At 51.9% G+C, this 19,835-nt stretch overlaps 1 protein-coding gene across 1 annotated transcript; it reads left to right on the top strand.

Moving 5' to 3' along the window:
* The first annotated feature begins 10,858 nt into the window (after positions 1-10,858).
* ZSCAN10 (zinc finger and SCAN domain containing 10) lies at positions 10,859-19,619 on the top strand. Its single transcript, XM_055562303.1, has 6 exons — positions 10,859-10,987; positions 15,039-15,583; positions 15,896-16,163; positions 16,377-16,441; positions 16,619-16,676; positions 17,850-19,619. Exons 2-6 carry the CDS (start codon positions 15,185-15,187, stop codon positions 19,418-19,420), a joined length of 2,361 nt encoding a protein of 786 aa, XP_055418278.1. The 5' UTR covers positions 10,859-10,987; positions 15,039-15,184; the 3' UTR covers positions 19,421-19,619.
* Positions 19,620-19,835: the final 216 nt, after the last annotated feature.

Below are 19,835 nucleotides of genomic sequence, written 5' to 3'. Positions count from 1 at the left end.
TTTTAGGAGTCCTAGAATTCTGAGGGATTCTACTACACCCTCAGAAATGAAAAATTGAAAAATGAAAAAATGAAAAATGATGAAAGAAACATTACCCCTGGAGTTTGGTTCTGGTCAATAAATAGTGTTTTCAAGCCTGAGAGGGTTATAAACTGAGGGAAAAGGCACAAGGGGCCTTGGAAAAGATGAACTGTGCAGTCTGGGAGTGTTTCTTCATCAAGTCGCTGTCCAGAGTAAAGGAATTCACCCTGAGGTGGACCATCTCACACATGGCAGAACCAGGAATATACCAAGGGCAGAGAGAGTGTGTGTGTCCTGATTCCTGGGCAAATGTTTCTCTATCAGACAAAAGGGGCTACTTCAGGGATACTGAGAAAGCCCACAGGTTTGGATGCCAATATGGGATCACCTAAATTAGACCAAATGAAGTCTCAGCATTTATTTAACTGTTCAGAAAATATTTATTGAGTACCTACTATATGACAGACATTAACTCTTTGGAAATGAGAGGAAACCGTCTAGGAGGAAGGATTATCAATATTTGCTGTGTGAGAATTGCAGTCCCTGAAAGACTTCAGAAAGGTGCCAGGGCAGAGTGAGTCAATAAGTAAAGCGGTCAAAAACATAAATGATTTCAGTAACCAGGTAGTACTGAAGATCCCCTGGAGAAGGGAAAGGCTACCCACTCCAGTATTCTGGCCTGGAGAATTCCATGGACTGCATAGTCCACGGGGTCACAAAGAGTCAGACACGACTGAGCGACTTTCACTTCGCAACCAGGTAGTACAATAAATGATCAGTGCTTGGGGTGTAAGACTGGAGTGAGAGGGGCTTCAAGGTTCTCAAGAAACCACATTTTGTTTAAAGGGGATGGTTGGGGGTTCGATATAGCCAAAAACTTGAGGATTTTTCAAGAGAAGCCACAAAAGAATTCAATTTTTATGTGAAATATCCTGATGTTTTGGATGTTGATGACCAAAACCAACAAGCAGTTTAAGAACCGTATACAATTCCAGCAGAAGACATCTGCTGTCTCGTTCACAGGCCACCAGGTTAGGGGTGTACTTACCTCAGGAGCCTGTTTATAAAAGAATTGTCACGGATGAAGGGGGTTTTTGGAACTTCAGGCACGGGAAATGCTCAACAAATGCCGACTCTGGTATCCTGTGACTTCAGTGAGCTTGAGTAAGAAAATGCCATCTTTAGTAAATACTGGGTTGGACAAAATGGATTTTGGGCAACCCAATAACTCTGTGAATTACCCCTAGACTGGCCTGCAAGCTGATTCAGGTCTTAAAGAGGACCTTACAAAAACAGCCAGGATAATAAAAACTAGGGGAAAAAATTATTTGCTATAAGAAAAACAAAAACAAATATGTACTAATTAAGATGGTTAAACCAGGCTGGAGACAGGGCACTGCAGAGATTTATTTAGCCTTAGGAAAGAGAGAGGATAAGGCAAATAAAGGAATGTGAGAGAAGTCAAGAAAAACAGGAACAATCGAGTAATATCAGATCAAATGTTAACCACTGAAAAAGAAGAAAAATAAGACGCTTGCTCCTTGGAAGAAAAGCTATAACCAACCTAGACAGCATATTAAAAAGCAGAGACATTACTTTGCCAACAAAGGTCTATCTAGTCAAAGCTATGGTTTTTCCAGTAATCATGTATGGATGTGAGAGCTGGACTATGAAGAACGCTGAGCGCCGACGAATCGATACTTTTGAACTGTGGTATTGGAGAAGACTCTTGAGAGTCCCTTGGACTGCAAGGAGATCAAACCAGTCCATTCTAAAGAAAATTAGTTCTGAATATTCATTGGAAGGACTAATGTTTAAGCTGAAACTCCAATACTTTGGCCACCAGATGCGAAGAACTGACTCATTGGAAAAGACTCTGATGCTGGGAAAGACTGAGGGCAGGAAGAGAAGGGGACGTCAGAGGATGAGATGGTTGGATGGCATCACCGACTCGATGGACACGAGTTTGAGCAAGCTCCGGGAGTTGGTGAAGGACGGGGAAGTCGGACGTGCTGCAGTCCATGGGGCCGCAGAGAGTCGGACACGACTGAGCGACTGAAATGAACTGATAAGTGTTAGGTAGGTGGAGCCATTAAAAAAAAAAATTAAGGAGGAAAATAACTAAAAACTCTCAGGGCAGCTGGAGACCATGTCGTGAGTGTTCGGGCGGCCGGCGGCCCGCTGACCCCCGGAGGCGTAGAGGGAACCCGCGACTCCATCCCCTGGCTGCGAGGTGGCAGCTGGAGGACGCGTTCGGAGCCACGCGAGGCCCAGGACACGCACAAGTCGGCACAACCCAGCTGCGCTGCCAGCAGAATACTGACGCGGGGAGCGCGTCGTCCAGGCAACGACTCTACCCCGCCCCGCCCCGCGGGAGGCACTGTGATTGGCTATCTTCCGCATGGTCCCGCCCACAGAACGCAATCCAGTCGCCCTTACCTGCGCGCTCTCGTCCGCGCCCCCTAGGGCAGCCCCGCCGGGGCTGGAGGGTTATCCTGTTGCTACCTGACCTTGGCTGGTGTGCCCACGTTTCCCGTCCGGCTGCCCATTTCAACTTCCGGTTTTCCTGGGTCTCTCGTGGAGCCCGCCTGTGGACCAGGGGCACGTGGGCAACTGGGGCGATAAGGACCGAGGGGCGGACGCCCGGGAGCCCTCGAGTTCCCCGTGGGGAGAATGGGGCTGGCTGCGCGAGGGCCCTCTGCCCGAGAGCGCCGGCTCCGGGGACCCGCGAGCGCGAATTCCCGCCCAGCGCTCAGTTCAGCCTCCCGGGCCACGGATCTCCGCCCCTCCACGTCGGATGGGAGTTTTGTTCCAAAAATGAGTGTGTATGCTGCTGACTTGCCCCCTCTACGTAGGTGACACATATCTTACAGATGTTCAGTATGAAAAACATAGAAATAGAGAAAGCAAAGCATGCAGCCTGTCAAAGATAAACACAACCAGACATTAGTAAGTGGTGAAAACAGGTTTTATGCGGTATCTACAGACAGCAGGGCAAAGAGCTGAGCTCCATCCTATGTGCAGAGGTGACTGGGTGTTTCAAAGGGAGAACTGGGGTGTGGCGGGGAGGTCAGTAGAGTCAGAAAAGTCACAAAGAGCTGGTCAGTGAAGATGCAGTTGCGGGAGGACGGGGTGTCTGCCAGCTGGCAGGTTTGGGAGTTCGGAGTCCATCCTCCCACGGGGAAGGGAGACAGAGGCCCTGTTCTTTCTGATGAGTACATTTCACAGGTATGACTCTCAGGGCTGTGAGGGATGTTTCTGGGTTGAAAGACATATGTTTACATTATAAGCCTTGTTTAGTAAATGCTCTAAGAAAGTGAGGTGAGGGGCCCATCATCAGGTGTTGGCTAGAACAAATAGTAAATTCTACAGCGTGGAGCTATCTCGGGCAGGCATTTTAAAGGGGGGCTGCAGTCATCATAGCCTTATGCTGCTGGAAGCCGTGCTAGAGTTCGGTTAAGTCTTGGTGCAGATTTGGACAGATGGTTATGTGCCAAGAGTTCTGCCGTTCTCAAGCAGTGCCTTGCTGTTTTGTAACTGTGGCAGATTCTGTTGTGTGGCTACATCACAATCTACTCACCACCCACTCCTTGATGCCCCAGCCTTGCAGCAACTGAAACTACCCAGCAGCTCTTATGATGGAACCTTTGCTTCTGTGCAAGGAGTGAACAGACTAACATCTGGTTTTTAAAAAATACTTTGGTATTGGCTGTACTGGGTCTTCCTTGCTGTGCAGGGGCTTTCTCTAGTTGTGGAGAGCAGGGGGCTACTCCCTAGTTGTGGTGTGTGGGTTTCTCTTTGCAGTGGCTTCTCTTATGGAGCATGGGCTCTAGGGCTTGTGGGCTTCAGTAGCTGCTGCATATGGGCTCAGTAGTTTTGGCTCTCGGGCTTCAAAGTGCAGGCTCAGTAGCTGTGGCACTGGGGCTTAGCCCTGAGGCTTGTGGATCTTCCTGGACCAGGGATTGAACCTGTGTCCCCTGCACTGCAAGGTGGATTCTTAACCACGGGAACACCAGGGAAGCCCCTAACCTGTGATCTTGCAAACAGGGCAGGTAGAGAGACTGCCAACCCCAAATCTGGCTCCTGGATCTCAGCTGTGATGCTGGCTCAGAAGTCTGCCCATCACAGTTGGTACATATGGCCCTTTCCTGCCCTGGGCAAGCTCCAGGAGGACCAGGAGGCTCCTCCCTAGGCAGCAGCTCCAAGCATGTCTTACCACGATTGTCAAGTCTGGCAGCTTCAGCCAGGCAACCCATGAACACCAGGACCAGAAAAGCCCCCAGAAATGTAGAGTTGACTGGATGTTTCCCAAACACCCACATCCCACCTTCCAGAACATTGTCTCTACCTGGGCACCAAAGACAGCTTACAGTACAGGTAGGAAGGGGACTGTCTACTGAGACTGAGCTCAATAGTCACTCCACCTGGCTCTTTGGGGGTAGATATTAGAGTAAATTAACTTGCTTTCTCCTTAGAAGTTGCTGCATTTTTAGGAAACCAGGTCACTGTCATTATCCCCAAATACCCTTCACTGTTGCTCTGGCTACCTCCTGCTGTCAGATACCCTCAAGTGTCCCCCAGTCTTGGGTAGAGTTTCAGCCCGCACTCACTCACAAAAGTGAAAGACACTGACGCAGGGATGGGGGCACTTAGGAGGCGTTGTGACTGGCTACGCATCAGAGAACCCCCCTGGAGGCCACTCATGGGAGCAGATGACAATGGCACTCAGACACCGGCCCTTGATGTCGTTTTCAGCTAATGTTTCTGGCCCTTCATCCTGCTGCATGCAGTCTCTGCCCCCTACCCTCAGCTCGCAGACTCCCTCCTCTACATATCATGTGGTCTTTCACAAATATCTCTGCAATTTTTTTTTTCACTTGACTGGGTATGAAAAGAAATGTAGAACTTCCATTAGTTTTACTTCTTTTAAAAATCCTATTTTTGTGAATGCTTTATAATGTGAAAAAAAATCAGTAATGATAGGAATCAGGGCTCCATGGAGAAATGGCTGGTCCTAGGACTGGGCGGAGAAACGCACAAGATGAGTCTGCAGACATCGGGAAAGGACATGGTACCAGCTCCCTGCACAGGTGGGACAGAACCTTCTGAACCTGAATATCCACATACCCTGTGACACAGCGATTCCCTCCTGGGCACACGCCCCACAGTCACACACCTGTATGGTTCCCAGAGACCTACAAGAACTATTAAGTATGGCCCCAAACTGAACCCCCTCCCCGCTCCCGTAGAGACACAATGAATAAACAACACCACGGGGGCATATCTTCAGGGAATAAGCAACACAAGGATGAGTCCCCCACTGTGGAGTAAGGTCAGAGGAGAGTTCCTCTTGTGTGACTTCATTTGCACGGAGTTCCAGAACAGACCAAACAAATCTGCTGTGATTGGAAGTCAAGATCGAGATTATGGGGGAATGGAAGTGACCACAAGGGGGCACCAGAGTAGAGTACCAGTGAATTCTGATTTGATTGGGATGCTGGCTCAAGGGCTGTTTTCAGTTGGAATTTCAAGATGTTCTTCATTTTGAGTTTGTGCACATATTTGTGCAGTTCACCTAAAAGTTCACTTTAAAAGAAAAAAGGAGGGAGACTTCCCTGGTGGTTCAGTGGTTAAGACTGCACTTCCAGTGCAGGGGGCAAGGGGTTCGGTTGGGGAACTAAGATCCCACATGCTGTGCAGTGTATGGGGTGGGGTGGGGTGGGAGAGAAAAAAAGGAAGTGAATGAAAAGAAGCCAGTTAGGCCATTGCTATGATCCAGGCAAGAGATGGTGGTGACCTGGACTTGGTAGTGGCAGTGGAAGTAGAGAAACACAGATGTAAGCAATGTTCAGGCTATCAGACCTATGGAACTTGGGGACTGATGAGATGGTTAAGGCTCCATGCTTCCAATGCAGGGGGCACAGGTTCGATCCCTGGTCAGGGAACTAAGATCCCACAAGCTGCATGTTGTGGTCAAAATAAATTAATTAATTAAAATAAAATTGGGGAAAGGGTGGCAGGTACCATGTCCAACCACAAAGGCAAGCCAAGGAGATAGATGAGGAAAATAAAGCATTCAAACTGGTACAGAAAGAGCTGAAGAATCTTGAGGAACTAAAAGCTAAGGGGCCTCTGGTCACAGGTAGAATTTAGAAATCTGGGAAAAGGGAGTGTCTGAGGCAATGATGATCCTTAATCCCATGCATGTTTAAACATCTGGATTCCCTGCCATAACATCTGTCACCACCTATAGCTAGAATGAAGGGGCTTCCCTGGTGGTCAGATGGTAAAGAATCTGCCTGCAATACAGGAGGCTCAGGTTTGATCCCTGGGTCAGGAAGATTCCCTGGAGAAGGGAATGGCTACCCACTCCAATATTCTTGCCTGAAAAACTCCATGGACAGAGGAGCCTGGCAGGCTACAGTCTATGGGGTTGCAGAGTCGGACACGACTGACCAATACACACATAGCTAGAATGAAGTGTTGTCTTGGAACCTATTGTACCTTTAAGAAAAAACTTCTGTTAAAAATAAATAAATCATACAGTGGTTCACCTTCTCTTTAGTTCTCAGTTTTTTCTGCTTTAACTGTGAGATTATAGTAAACCTAGCCCAGATTCCTGCCAAAGTGTGGTTCTTAAGTCTTTATTCTGTCCTGATTTCTGTACCACCTGGAATTAAACCAACTCATTAAAAAAAAAAAAAAAAAGAATGAAGAGGAGGACTTCCCTGGTGGTCCAGTGGTCAAGAATCCACCTTCCAATGCAGCAGACACGGAGTTTAATCCCTGGTGAGGAAACTAAGATTCTACTCTCCCCGGGGCAACTGAGTCTGCCCTGCTGAGCACTGCCCCCCTCCCCGCCCCCTCCCCTCTCAAGAGCCGGTGTGCCCCAACAAAAGAAGTCCGGATGCCAGGAGCAACACCCAGTGCAGCCAGAATAAATGAAAGAATGTATCTCAAAATTTCTTACATATATAAAAATAATGAGGTAGTGAGGTGGGATCAGTCTGGCGTGTTCAGAAACTGAAAGGCAAAGGAAAAGAGGACAGAAGATGAGATCTGTGGCAGGAAGGGGCTTTGGGCTGAGCCTCAGGCCAAGCTGTCTGGACTTAGTTCTGAGTGCCACAGAAAGCCACGGAGGAGCTTTGAGCAGCATTGTGAAGAGATGCAATTAAAAGACCTGCCCAAGTCACATAGCAGCAGTCAGCAGAGCTGACTGCAGCTGGAGCTCGCAGAGCCAACGGCTGGCTCCTGTCAAAGACACAAGCTGAAAAGCCTGGGGGACAGCTTTCGTTTACAGACACTCAAGACAGAGCTGAACAGGCAGTGCTCACTCCTGCTCTCATCAGAATGTCCAGTGCCTTTGTCCCAGGGCTGGTCCTAAGTGAGGGGTCTGACTGTGCCATGCTGCTGCTGCTGCTGCTAAGTCGCTTCAGTCGTGTCCGACTCTGTGCGACCCCATAGACCGCAGCTCACCTGGCTCCCCTGTCCCTGGGATTCTCCAGGCAAGAACACTGGAGTGGGTTGCCATTTCCTTCTCCAATGCATGAAAGTGAAAAGTGAAAGTGAAGTCACTCAGTCGTGTCCGACTCTCAGCGACCCCATGGACTGCAGCCTACCAGGCTCCTCCATCCATGGGATTTTCCAGGCAAGAGTACTGGAGTGGGGTGCCATCGATAAACACTCCTAATTACTCCTTCAAGATGGCAGCTGCCCAGAGGAAAATGCTAAGATGTTAAATGCTAAAATGCTAATGCAGTTTAGAAACGTACTTAAGCCACTGGATAGTGAATGTCACTCAGCCGTTTCCTACTCTTTGCGACCCCATACAGACCATGGAATTCTCCAGGCCAGAATACTGGAGCAGGTAGCCTTTCCCTTCTCCAGGGGATCTTCCCAACCTAGGGATCAAACCCAGGTCTCCCGCATTACAGGTGGATTCTTTACCAGCTGAGCCACAAGGGAAGCTCAAGCCCCTGGATAAGCCAGAGCCTAATCAAGGGATCATAGTGTTTTTAACAGTAGCTCTTCCCAGAGCTGGAGAAGGATTTTCTCCTTTTGCCCTGAATTATTCTAAATGGAGGAATCCTATGGAAACTGAAAATACAAGAAATTTGTTTTTCTTTCGCAATCTCTGAAGAGATAACAGAAAAGATGAAGACTGCATCAGTCAGTATTTTCAAGGACTTTCGCTGACCTGGATAATACTAGACACTTTTTTTCATATTTAATAAATAAATGGTAAGTTGAGGCTTGTTTTTTGTTTGTTTTTAGACACCAATTACTTTCCCAAAATCTAAGGTAACAACTAGAATAGTTTGTGTTCACTTTCAAGATAATTTTAGAAGATATTGATATATACACTAAACAGGTGGATGTATATTAGAAATCCTTTCGGGATGCGTTTATCGTTTACTAAATGGAGTAAAGTAACAAACCAGCAACAAGAATTTTCCTCTCTTAGCAGCTAACACTCTGGGACAGGAGAGTGTATTTTCAAAGATGAGGACGAATTTGAAGGAACTTAAATGTGCATTAAGCCTCTTTTTTTTGGCTTGCGGCATCTTAGTACCCCAAATGGGGACTGAATTTCCACCCCGCAGTGAATGCGCGGAGTCAACCACTGGACTGTCAGGGAATTCCCCTAGGCATCCCGCCCCCCTATTTTTTTCTGCAAAGTAATTTGAGCTGCTGCTACTGCTAAGTCACTTCAGTCGTGTCCGACTCTGTGTGACCCCATAGACGTTAGCCCACCAGGCTCCGCCGTCCCTGGGATTCTCCAGGCAAGAATACTGGAGTGGGCTGCCATTTCCTTCTCCAATGCGTGAAAGTGAAGTTGCTCAGTCGTGTCTGACCCTCAGAGACCCCATGGACCGCAGCTTTCTAGGCTCCTCCATCCATGGGATTTTCCAGGCAAGAGTATTGGAGTGGGGTGCCATTGCCTTCTCTAATTTGAGCTAATAAAAGTCAAAAGGAATCCTCGCCTCAGTGATCTGGTCCTGCCCGGATTGTAAGCCTCAAGGGGGCAGCACTCGTGTCTGTATTCAGCACTGGGTCCCTGGGGTCAGGGACCATGCCTGGACGCACTCAGGGAAGCAAAGATTTCCCGAATGAATGATGCGCGCGCGAGGTGGGCCAGGAGCACGGATATTAGTCAGGGCCCATCCCTGGGCGGCGAGTTAGCGGTGGAGGAGGCCAAGAGCTAGTGTTGATCTTGCGTCACTTGCCTTGCTGCCGGGACGCTGTTTCTGGGGGTTGGGTCAACTCCATTTCTGCTTTTCTGACAGATTTCCAGGGAAGCTGTGCACCTGAGTCGGACGCCTGGAAGTCACTGTCAGCAGCGATCACCGAGCCTGGCCGCTGCGCTCCCGGCCAGTTCCCCGAGGTTCTCACCCAGGCCCGAGGCACCGAGACCACCATGTCGGATAGTTACCCGAGGAGGCCACGTCCTTCCTGCAGCTCTGCCCCATCGCGTCCGGATGGGGCCCGCTGCTCCCTGTCACAGGGCTCGGACCTTGCCTAGTCAACGAGGGCCGCAGCGCTCGGCGTGCGGGTCGGTCCTGGAGGCGGGGCCGGGGCGGCGGTGCCGGGGTTGGGGCGTGGAGGCCCGGCGGAGGTGTAGGGGTGCAAGACACACCTCCTCTCCGCTGCCCCGGCCACGCCCAAGGGCGTGGCCTCCTTTCTACGACCGGAGTAGGGTTTCATAGTCCCGCCCCGTGTGAAGTTCCCGGCCGCGCCCCGCCCCGTCCACCCGTGAGGTGCGGGGAGTTAACCTCGCGGGGCGCCAGGTGCAGGGTGCCAGTAAACATCGCTGGACGGGGAGCTCTGCCCAGCCGTTCCTCAGGCATTCCGTCCATCCTCACATGTGCCAGGCGCTAGGCACGAAGCAGAGAAGGGATACCGCCCGCAGTCCTGTGAGATCCACACTAGACAGTTAAAATAAAGGAACAAAGTCCAGGTGCTGTCTGCAGGAGACTAGACCCGCCCCGGGGAACCAGAGCAAGCGCAGGGTCGGCCACTGAGAATGTGGCCCAGCACCCCCCAAACAGCAGGCGCCCTGAACGCCCAGCCGGACACCACGGACTCCCCAAAGGGAGGCGCCCATCCCGCTGGGGCCAAGGACGTGACCCAAAAAGGCCCTTTAGAGCAAAGGGAAAGGCTTGACTTTGGAGTTGGACTCAAGGCTGTTGGTGAGGCCACTTCCTCTCCTGGGAGCCCCACTTAGTCACTGATAAAGAGGGGACAGAACCCACCCCTAAAGATTCTTGGGAGGGATTTAGGTGGCAGTGTCGACAGGTGACCTCTCTTCCCCAATACGTGGTCCTGTTCTGTTTTCTTTTTAGTACCTGTGATTTGCTCCTGTAAACCCCCTGAAGTCTGGAACTGTCCCTCACATTTAGCTCAGTATCCTCAACACCAACAGCAGGCCCTTGGCAAAGATTTGCTGCATGAATGAAATGCTGACCAAAGAACCATGCACACAGCAGGGTTTTTTTTCTGGCCATACATGGAGATAAGGGGAACCTCCCAGACTAAGGCTTGAACCTGCCCCACCTGCAGTGGAAGCACATGGTCTTAACCACTGAACTGCCAAGGAAACCCCAGCAAGCGTTTTTAAATGGCAGCTCTTGTCCCCCACCAAACATACAGGTTGACAGACCCTCAAGGGGCACAGAGCCAGTCCTGACTAGGTGGGTCTCAGCTCTAACTTGGAGGGGTAGTTAGACTCTCAAATGCCAGCCAGGGTTGGAATCCTAACCGGCTGCTTTGTCTATTTCCCTGGCCCCGCCCTCTCCCCAAACCACTCCCAAACTGGGAGGTTAAGGGTTAACTCAAGGAAGCCCCCCTCACCACCTGGATGGGATTGGGGCAGGCAACTTCCTGTTCCATTTTCCCGGAGTCCTTCCCCAGGTTGGCTGAAACTGACTCTGGCCCTAGGGGCCCTCAGAAAACACCCCCACGAGTGGTGAGTTGCCGAGAGGCCTGGGGTGCAGGCTGCCAAGGACAAACTTAAGGGGTTCCTTGTAGCTTGGAGAGAGAAAGGGGGCTCCAGGCCTCTGGCGGGCTGGTGGGGTAAGGCATTAGAGTCCCAGAAGAGTCTTGGGCGGACGTGGTTGGTCTGTGCTGGGAAGCCCAGGGCTGGGGAGTCCAGGGCTGGGAAGACTGGGAGGCCTGTGTCAGTGGGGGCATTTGGGAGGGTCGCGGGACTTCCTGTGACGTGGGCTTGCTATGCCCTCTGGGGAGCAGAAGGCAGGCTCCACGTTCCCCCAGGTGGACTGACCGGGCTCCTCGACTCAGCTCAGCACTTAGAGGGGAGCGCAGCCAACAAAGACGAGCGAACCAGGGAGCAAGGGAAAGTTTCTGGCCAAGGACCCCCAGCTCTGGGTGCCCCCGTTGTCTGGGTGGGTCTTGTGGCTGCACCTCCACCCGGGCTGGTCTACCTTAAGCCTCTCCGCCACTCTAGGCTCCAAGTTAAGCCGGTCAAATACCGGAGGACGGCTGAAGAGCGCCACACCCTGCCTCCTGCAACCCAGCTCACCCCCCACAGATGCGCATATTCACAGAGCTTTTGTCCTGCAGACTTGGGGGCGGGAGAGACTCTCCAGGCCAACGTCCCTTGAATTCCACCTCTTTCAAACCTTTTGGTGAGACCTCACCTGAAGCTTGTGGCATCCCACGAGTTTAGGCCTGAGCGTTGGAAATTTGAATGCCCTTAGTTTTTCAGATTTGTGCTGTAATATTTGGGTTTAGACTAGGCAGATCGCACACGGCGGGAGGGTAATTGGGTCCTTTTCTGTTTCTGAGCTTTTGCACCGTAAGATCGGTGTTCTCTCCTTAAAGCAAATCTTCGCTTCCCCTGGTGTGACCATGAGCAAGTCACCCATCCTCTAGGAGCTTGGTCTTTGCACCTGTCGAACGGAGAAATTATAGTTTACTGCTTGGGATGCAGTGAGATGAAGCGACCCTAAGCAGAGAACCCATGCAGAGAAGCTCTCAGTACATGCCAGCTGTTAATACTGCATTCCTGATCACGTGTGACTGGTTCTGTATCACTTTTTTGCTCATGCTACCAAAACACAAGAAAACAAAACCCCGTTTTCTTGAAAGGTAAAGCCCTCTTCTGCCCCAGACATGTTTGCATGCCTTCCTCAATAATTACAACTGCAAAGTAGATAGGTGGGTCGTGTGTATGGCATCCCAGAAGAGAGGTGTCAATGAGTGGAAGGAACCCTGTGTGCCAACATGTAGGAAAGAACGGAAGTTGAACAAGGCTCTGAGGGAGAGGATGGAGGTGGGGAAAGCTGGGAGATTCTGGAGTGGTTGGGGGAGACTGGAGAGTGGCAGGAAGGAGTGGGTAAGATGAGGGAGAGGAAGAGAAGCTGGGAAGATGCTGGAGGGGGTGGAGGGAGGCTGGGGCTTGGGGGCTGGTCAGGTAGCCAGGACACAGGCCTGGGTCTGTTTTAGCATCACAACCCTCTCCTCTGAGCTGGGAAGTGCTAGGCTCAGTTTCCTGTGTTCTTTAACCGCAGTCAACCCCCACTCACCCCACATGAAAAGGAGGTTCAGAGATCCCTCAACCCCGAATCGAAGAGGGATTAAACTATCAAAGCTCTTGGCCAGGCCGACCTCTCCCTGACTCTATCACCAAGACTGGGTTGCCTTCTTGGAAGAATGTCTGTACCTCTGTGTCTAGGTGTCCTGGGCTGTAACAGGGTCATGACAGGATGAGCTGTTAGCCATCCTATTTGTTTGTGTTGTTTGTGTTTGTTGTTTGTGTTTTTACTCATTGAGAACAGCCAGCACTTAGATGTGCGCCCAGCGTGTACAGTCTGCAGGTGTGGGCACCACTCTGCTGCCTTTACCTGGTGGGAAGTGATGCAGGAGGGCTTCTGCCCAACTCTCTGCCTTGGATGTTCATGTGCGGGTAGGGGAACAGGTCTGGAAAATGCTCTTTCGCAGCCCTGAGGCTGGAGAACAGGGAGGGCAGAGAGATGTTGGAACTTGGGTTTCCATATCCATAAAGTAATCCCTGCCCGGATTGAAATATAAAAGTGACTCAGGAGTTCCAGGGTAGTCCAGTGACTTGGGATTCCATGTTTTCACTGCCAAGGGTGCAGGTTCAATCCCTGGTCAGGAAGCTAGGTTCCTGCAAGCCACGTGGCTGAGCCAAAAAATAAAATAAAAGTGCCTCAAAGCTCTGGAACAAAAGTACAAGCTTGTTTGGAAGTGTAAGCCTCCTGGCTGGGTTGTGCTGAAGGACTGAACTGAGTCCTCAGCTCCCCCTAGGTAGGTCTCCGCTAGCCCCAAAGGAAGGAACAGTCTTACAGAACCAGTGCCCCCTGTTGCCAAGTTAGAAGCACTTTTTTTTTTATTGTTAGCTAGACTCACAGGGATGTTGTGATGGATACCTCCCAGTGGACAAAGGAAGAATCCAGGATTTCTTTTTAAAAAAAGCAAAAACTAGGAAAGAAAGGGAAATGTCTGCGTCTCCCACTCATCACCCAGCTCCCCAGGCTGCACCTACTGTACACCTCTCTGCTTTGGCCTGCCTCGGGGACACATGTGTCACAAACCTCTGAAGGCAGTCAGCTTAGTCTCTCATGTGGAAACCCACCCACCGACCCCATCTCCCTGGCTCATCCTGGCCTGTCTCCTGGGATGGAACCCAGGGAAGGAGACTGGGACACTAGGTGGGAGGTCAGCCCTGCTCCGGTCAGCTGGGTGATCTTGGCTTTGACCCCTGAAAGCCACCTCCAGCACCAGAAAGTGAGAATCAGGACGTCTGGTTAAGGAGTGATCCCATGCATGAATTATACCCACTGCCCACCCTTTTATCTTTAAAATTCTCAAACTTCCAGAGAAGTTGAAAGAGCAATGCAATGAACATCCACACACCCACCTCCTGGATTCAACAATTGCTATAATTTTGCCACTTTTGCCTTGTTGATCCATAAGTATGGATGAAACCTCACGCGTCTTTACTTCCAGATCCTTAACATTTTCTAAGAATGAAGACACTTCCAACATTGGGCAAGGCTGGAATCCCATCTCAGAAGTTGGTAGTCATTTCCCTTATCACCCAGGGCTCCACCAGATTCAGATTTCCCCAACTATTTCCCCAAAGCTTTTTTCCCAGAATAACTTTTAGCACCACCACCCCTTAAAGGTCAGGATCCAGTCAAGGTTCGCACGTTTCCTTAAATCAGCTGTTAGTCTCCTCTACAGCAATGTGCCTACAGGCACTTATTTTTTATAACAGACTTGGAAGAACTTGGACCAGGTTTCTGGGAATGTCCGGTCTTTTGGATCTGTTCGGTTGTTTACTCAATGGATCATTTGGCTAGTTTGTTTTATAATCATTTTTAAAATATTTTATTTATTCATTTTTGGCTGTGTTGGGTCTTAGTTGCGGCACATGGGCTTGGTAGTTGCAGAGCACGAGCTTCCCTCTAGCCGTGGAGCCCGGACTTAGTCGCTGTGCGGCCTGTGGGATCTTAGTTCCTAGACCAGGGAAGTCCCTGTTTTATAAATGTGATACGTAACATTGAGTAACTTTAAGATATACAGCATTTTATTTATATATTATAATATGATTGTGATGTAGCAATAAGTATCATATTACATAATGTATTACAGTATGATATTATTACCTGTATTTGCTATACTGTGCATTAGATCACTATGGCTTATTTACTGCTCGTTACAACTTTGTATCTTTAAACACTATCACTCATAGCCTCTCCGCCAACTTGTTCTTATTCCCTGCAATGCCCTTTAACTGGAAGTTGGGTCTAAATGCTGTATTGAATTGCGATGGAACATTTTTGGCAAGGACTCCCCCTTCAGTGGTGCCAGGTACTCCCCGTGGTACCATATCAAGAGGCAGGGACATCCAGACTGTCCTCTATCGGGGCTGCCAACTTTGGTCCCTGGGGCAAACCAAGGTGACGTTCTAAGTGCTGCAGGAAGGAATGGATAATACTGAGCAATTCGATTTCTCTGCTTTGTTTGGTAAGGCTGAGCCACCACCCGTGACCCGTTCAAGAAGAGATTCCTCTGGAGACCACACCTGCAGGCACCCCTTAACACCCCAGGTGTGGGAGCCAGGAGGGAGAGACTTGAACACGAGAGCATCCGTGGTGAGGAGTCCCCAAGGTGAAGGATGCTTGCAGAACCCAGCCCAGCTGCGGGGGAGCCGGAGCAGCTCGGAGCAGTCAAGCTGGAGGAAGAGGAGGAGGCTGCCAGCCAGGAGGACCCTGGGCGGCCAGAGGCCAGGCCCCGGCCCGAGGTGGCTCACCAGCTCTTCAGGTGCTTCCAGTACCAGGAGGACATGGGGCCGAGGGCGTCCCTGAGCCGGCTCCAGGAGCTCTGTAACCACTGGCTGCGACCGGCTCTGCACACCAAGAAGCAGATCCTGGAGCTGCTGGTGCTCGAGCAGTTCCTTAGTGTGCTGCCCCCACACCTCCTGGCCCGGCTGCAGGGCCAGCAGCTCAGGGATGGTGAAGAGGTGGTACTGCTACTAGAGGGTGTCCAGAGGGAGTCTAGCAACGTGGGGCCGCTGGTAAGAGGGGCGGCCGGTGGGCTGGACAGCAGGGGGAAAGGCGGGGACTTCATCACCCTGTTAAGAAATCACTGAGCTGAGACTTTGCTGGTGGTCCAGTGGTTAAGACTCCGTGCTTCCATGGCAGGGGGTTCGATCCCTGGTTGGGGCACTAAGGTCCCACTTGTCTTCCTCTGCCAGTTCCTTCTTGACCTCCTAACTCCCTCCCTCCCTGTCTGAGCTTCATCTTTCCACCATGCCACTGCCCTTCGGGGTTAGTAGGACATGGATTACTGTCCTGTCTGTCCCCTGACATGGGTGTGTTCTGAACAGGATTTCAGTTTTAACGCTGGCAAGAATTGTCCCCGTGCAGACGTCACCTTGGAGGAACAGGGGGGCTCTTTCCAAGTCTCCAGCCACAGTCCCAAGAAGGAAGCACCTTCAGAAGGGCCTCCAGCTCTGGAGCCATCACAGGCGCTCCCGCCATCCCAATCGGGGCCCTCCAAGCCTGCTGAGATGGGGGACTGGAGACGTCCCCTGAGTTCAAGGCAGCCACTGAGCCCAGGTCCCAAGAGGACTTTGCAGGCCCCGCAAGAGAGTGGTGAGGCGCCGGGGCCCTAGGGAGAAGGAGGCCTGGGGTGCAGGGGGCGCTGGGGGGCCAGGTGGGTGTGGGCAGGGAGGGAAAGGGGGCGGCCTCCTGAGCTGGTGGGAATGGCGGAGAGTCCAGGGCCCTGGCCATGGCTGCACAACCCCGAGGCCGCATGGTGGTAGGGCTGCCTTCTCACAGCTCTCTGTCTCCCCCCAGTGCCGTCAGCCCTCCAGGGCCCCGAGCTGTGGCCGGAGGCGAGCTCGGGAGATCAGGAGCTGGCAGCAGCGCTGGTGAGCTGGGCGAGTGCCCTCACTCCAGGCCCATCTCCTGCTCTGCAATGTTCTCTGACTCTGCTTTCAGCAAACCCCTGTCTTCCTTAATTTAAACCTGGAGAGCTCTTCATCTCTCTTAGGTCCCCAAGCCCCGTTCCTCACTCACTGACAATCTCTGCCATCCCTTTGTCACAGAAGTCCCTGACCTTTGAAGACGTCCCAGCAAAGAAGGCTTGGCCTGTGCATCCTCTGGGTGAGACAGCCTTTTCCTGGGTTTATGACCACTGAAGGTTTTTTTGTATGTCCAAGATGGCCCCTGACTTTTTGGCCTCTTTGGCTAAAAATGAGCTATTTTGATGAGGTGATATATATTTATATAGATCTATATTGATATGTCCATATCTATATAGATATAATTTTAAGGCTCTTTGCATCTAATCATCAACCGCCCCCCACCCCCAAACTCTGAGCTTTTAAAATAAATGGTCGGGAATTCCCTGGTGGTCCAGTGGTTTAGACTCCAGGCTTTCACTGCCATGGGCCCTGCTTCAATTCCTGGTCAAGGAACTAAGATTCCCCAAGCTATTTGACATGGCCAAGAAAAAAAAAATGTGGTTATGGCAAATACTATATGGTATTACTTATATGTGGAATCTAAAATATGACACACATCAACTGATCTATGAAATACACAGAACACTCGTGGTTGCCAAGGGGGAGGGAGGAGTAGATTGGAAGTTTGGGATTAGCAGATACAAATTATTACATATATTAATACAATGGAAAAACAATGTCCTACTCGATCTCCTGTAAAAAAACATAAGAGAAAAGGATATATATATATACATATATATATAATTGAATGAGTTTGCTGTACAACAGAAATTAACACAACATTGTAAATCAACTATACTTCAATAAAATTAATTACAACAGCTAAAATTAAATAAAATAAGGGACTTCTCTGGTGGTCTACTGGCTACGACTGCACTCCCAATACAGGGAGCCTGCGTCAGGGAACTAGATCCCACGAGGTGGCAACTATTAATACGAGTTCACGTGCTACAATGAAGATTCCGTGTGTCGAAACTAAGACGCAGCACAGCCAAATATATAAATAAATATTTTAATTAATTAAATAAAATCGGTGGTCATGGGAAGGCTTGCTAACCGATATAGGTCTCCATTTGGGAGAATGACACAGTGGTGATGGTTGCCCGACATTATAAACAGGCCTAATGGACCAGAATTCTACACCTTACAACTGGTAAACTGTATGTTATTTGGGTTTTACCCCACCCTCTGCCCACCTACAAACTTTGCAGAATTCTCGGTTTCTTTCCACTTCCGGGCACTGAGGTTCTAGCGATTCCCAGAAAGCCCTCTGAAAAAGCCCGACCTGTCCTGTTTTCTGCTTCTTTTTTAGGAACTGGAGGCAGAAACCTAGAAGAGGCTTTTAAGGCAGAAGAGCCGAAAGGGGTGTCCTGGCCCTCGGGTGCCTCAGCAAACTCTCAGGCAGAGAGCCCCAGGGTGGCAGAAGAGCCCCACGCCCAGTCGCTAGGATCAGGCCCTGAGACGAGCAGCCCCGGAGGAGAAATGTCCCCTCCAGGCAGGAGTGACGTTCTCAAGGTCAAAGCAGCCGAGGACGCCCCCAAGTCGGACCCGGAGTTCAAGTTCATCTGCACAGACTGCGGCATCAGCTTCCCGCAGTTGGCCCGCCTGGAGGCGCACCAGCTGCGCTCGCACCCGGGCGCGCGGTCCTTCTTGTGCCTGTGCTGCGGGAAGGCCTTCGGCCGCAGCTCTATCCTCAAGCTGCACATGCGCACGCACACAGACGAGCGGCCGCACACCTGCCACCTGTGCGGCCACCGCTTCCGCCAGAGCTCGCACCTGAACAAACACCTGCAGACGCACTCCTCCGAGCCCGCCTTCCTGTGCGCGGAATGTGGCCAGGGTTTCCAGCGCCGGGCGCGCCTCACGCAGCACCTGCTGGCGCATGCCCAGGACCAGAAGCCCCCCGGCGGCACCCCGGAGACCAAGCCCCCGGCACCCCCCGAGCTGACCGTAGTCCTGTGCTCCCATTGCGGCCAGACCTTCCAGCGCCGCTCCAGCCTCAAGCGCCACCTGCGGATCCACGCCAAGGACAAGGGCCACCAGTGCTCTGAGTGCTCGGGCAGCCTGCGCCCCGGGCCTGAGCGCCGGCCCTATGTGTGCGGCGAGTGTGGCAAGGCTTTCCGGCGCAGCGAGCACCTGGGGGCCCACTGGCGCGTGCACACGGGCGAGCGGCCCTTCTCTTGCCAGGTGTGCGGCCGCAGCTTCAGTCAGAGCTCCCAGTTGGTCTGTCACCAGCGGGTGCACACGGGTGAGAAGCCCTATGGATGCCCGCACTGCGGAAAGCGCTTCATGCGGCGGGCCGGCCTCGCCCGCCACCTCCTGACCCACGGCGGCCCGAGGCCCCACCACTGTACCCAGTGTGGCAAGAGCTTCAGCCAGACCCAGGACCTCGCCCGCCACCGGCGCAGCCACACAGGCGAGAAGCCCTGCCGCTGCAGCGAGTGCGGCGAGGGCTTCAGCCAGAGCGCCCACCTGGCGCGCCACCAGCGCATCCACACCGGGGAGAAACCCCACGTCTGTGACACCTGCGGTCACCGCTTCCGAAACAGCTCCAACCTGGCCCGCCACCGCCGCAGCCACACGGGCGAGCGGCCCTACAGCTGCGAGCAATGCGGCCGAAGCTTCCGGCGCAACGCCCACTTGCAGCGGCATCTGGCCACCCACGCCGGGGCGGGGGACGAGGCCGCATCTGGGCAGGCTGAGCCCCTCCAGGAGTGCCCGGAGTGTGGCAAGGTCTTCAGCCGCAGCTGCAACCTGCTGCGGCATATGCTGGTGCACACTGGGGCCCGGCCCTACTCGTGCACACAGTGTGGCCGCAGCTTCAGCCGCAACTCCCACCTGCTGCGCCACCTGAGAACCCACGCCCGAGAGACTCTGTACTAGCTGCTCCCGCTTCGGCGGGGCCGAGCGCAGCGCATCTCCCACGGCTGCTCCCAGGCTGCCGCGCATGCGCCCTGCTCTCACCCACCCCCAGTCACCTCCCTCTGGCTCCACTGACCCCGCATGGTAATTCTTCCCTTGCACAGAAGCATCTCGTCCAGACCTCAGGAATGTATTTTAAAATACCCAAAGTAAAACAGCCTTCTGAACATGGCCCCTCTTTATGTTTTTTTTAAGTGCCACCTGGAGAAGGCAATGGAACCCCACTCCAGTACTCTTGCCTGGAAAATCCCATGGATGGAGGAGCCTGGTAGGCTGCAGTCCATGAGGTCGCTAGAGTCAGACATGACTGAGCAACTTCACTTTCACTTTTCACTTTCATGCATTGGAGAAGGAAATGGCAACCCACTCCACTGTT

This window comes from Bubalus kerabau, chromosome 23, assembly GCF_029407905.1.
Source record: "Bubalus kerabau isolate K-KA32 ecotype Philippines breed swamp buffalo chromosome 23, PCC_UOA_SB_1v2, whole genome shotgun sequence".
NCBI classification, from domain to species: domain Eukaryota; kingdom Metazoa; phylum Chordata; class Mammalia; order Artiodactyla; family Bovidae; genus Bubalus; species Bubalus kerabau.
This window is presented reverse-complemented; position numbering and strand designations above follow the sequence as displayed.

Excerpts from the sequence above, each read along its gene's own strand:
- ZSCAN10 (XM_055562303.1), top strand. The coding sequence starts at position 15,185 with ATGCTTGCAGAACCCAGCCCAGCTGCGGGGGAGCCGGAGCAGCTCGGA. Across the intron at positions 16,442-16,618 it reads AGGAGCTGGCAGCAGCGCTG|AAGTCCCTGACCTTTGAAGA; the intron begins GTGAGCTGGGCG and ends CCTTTGTCACAG. Across the intron at positions 16,677-17,849 it reads TTGGCCTGTGCATCCTCTGG|GAACTGGAGGCAGAAACCTA; the intron begins GTGAGACAGCCT and ends CTTCTTTTTTAG.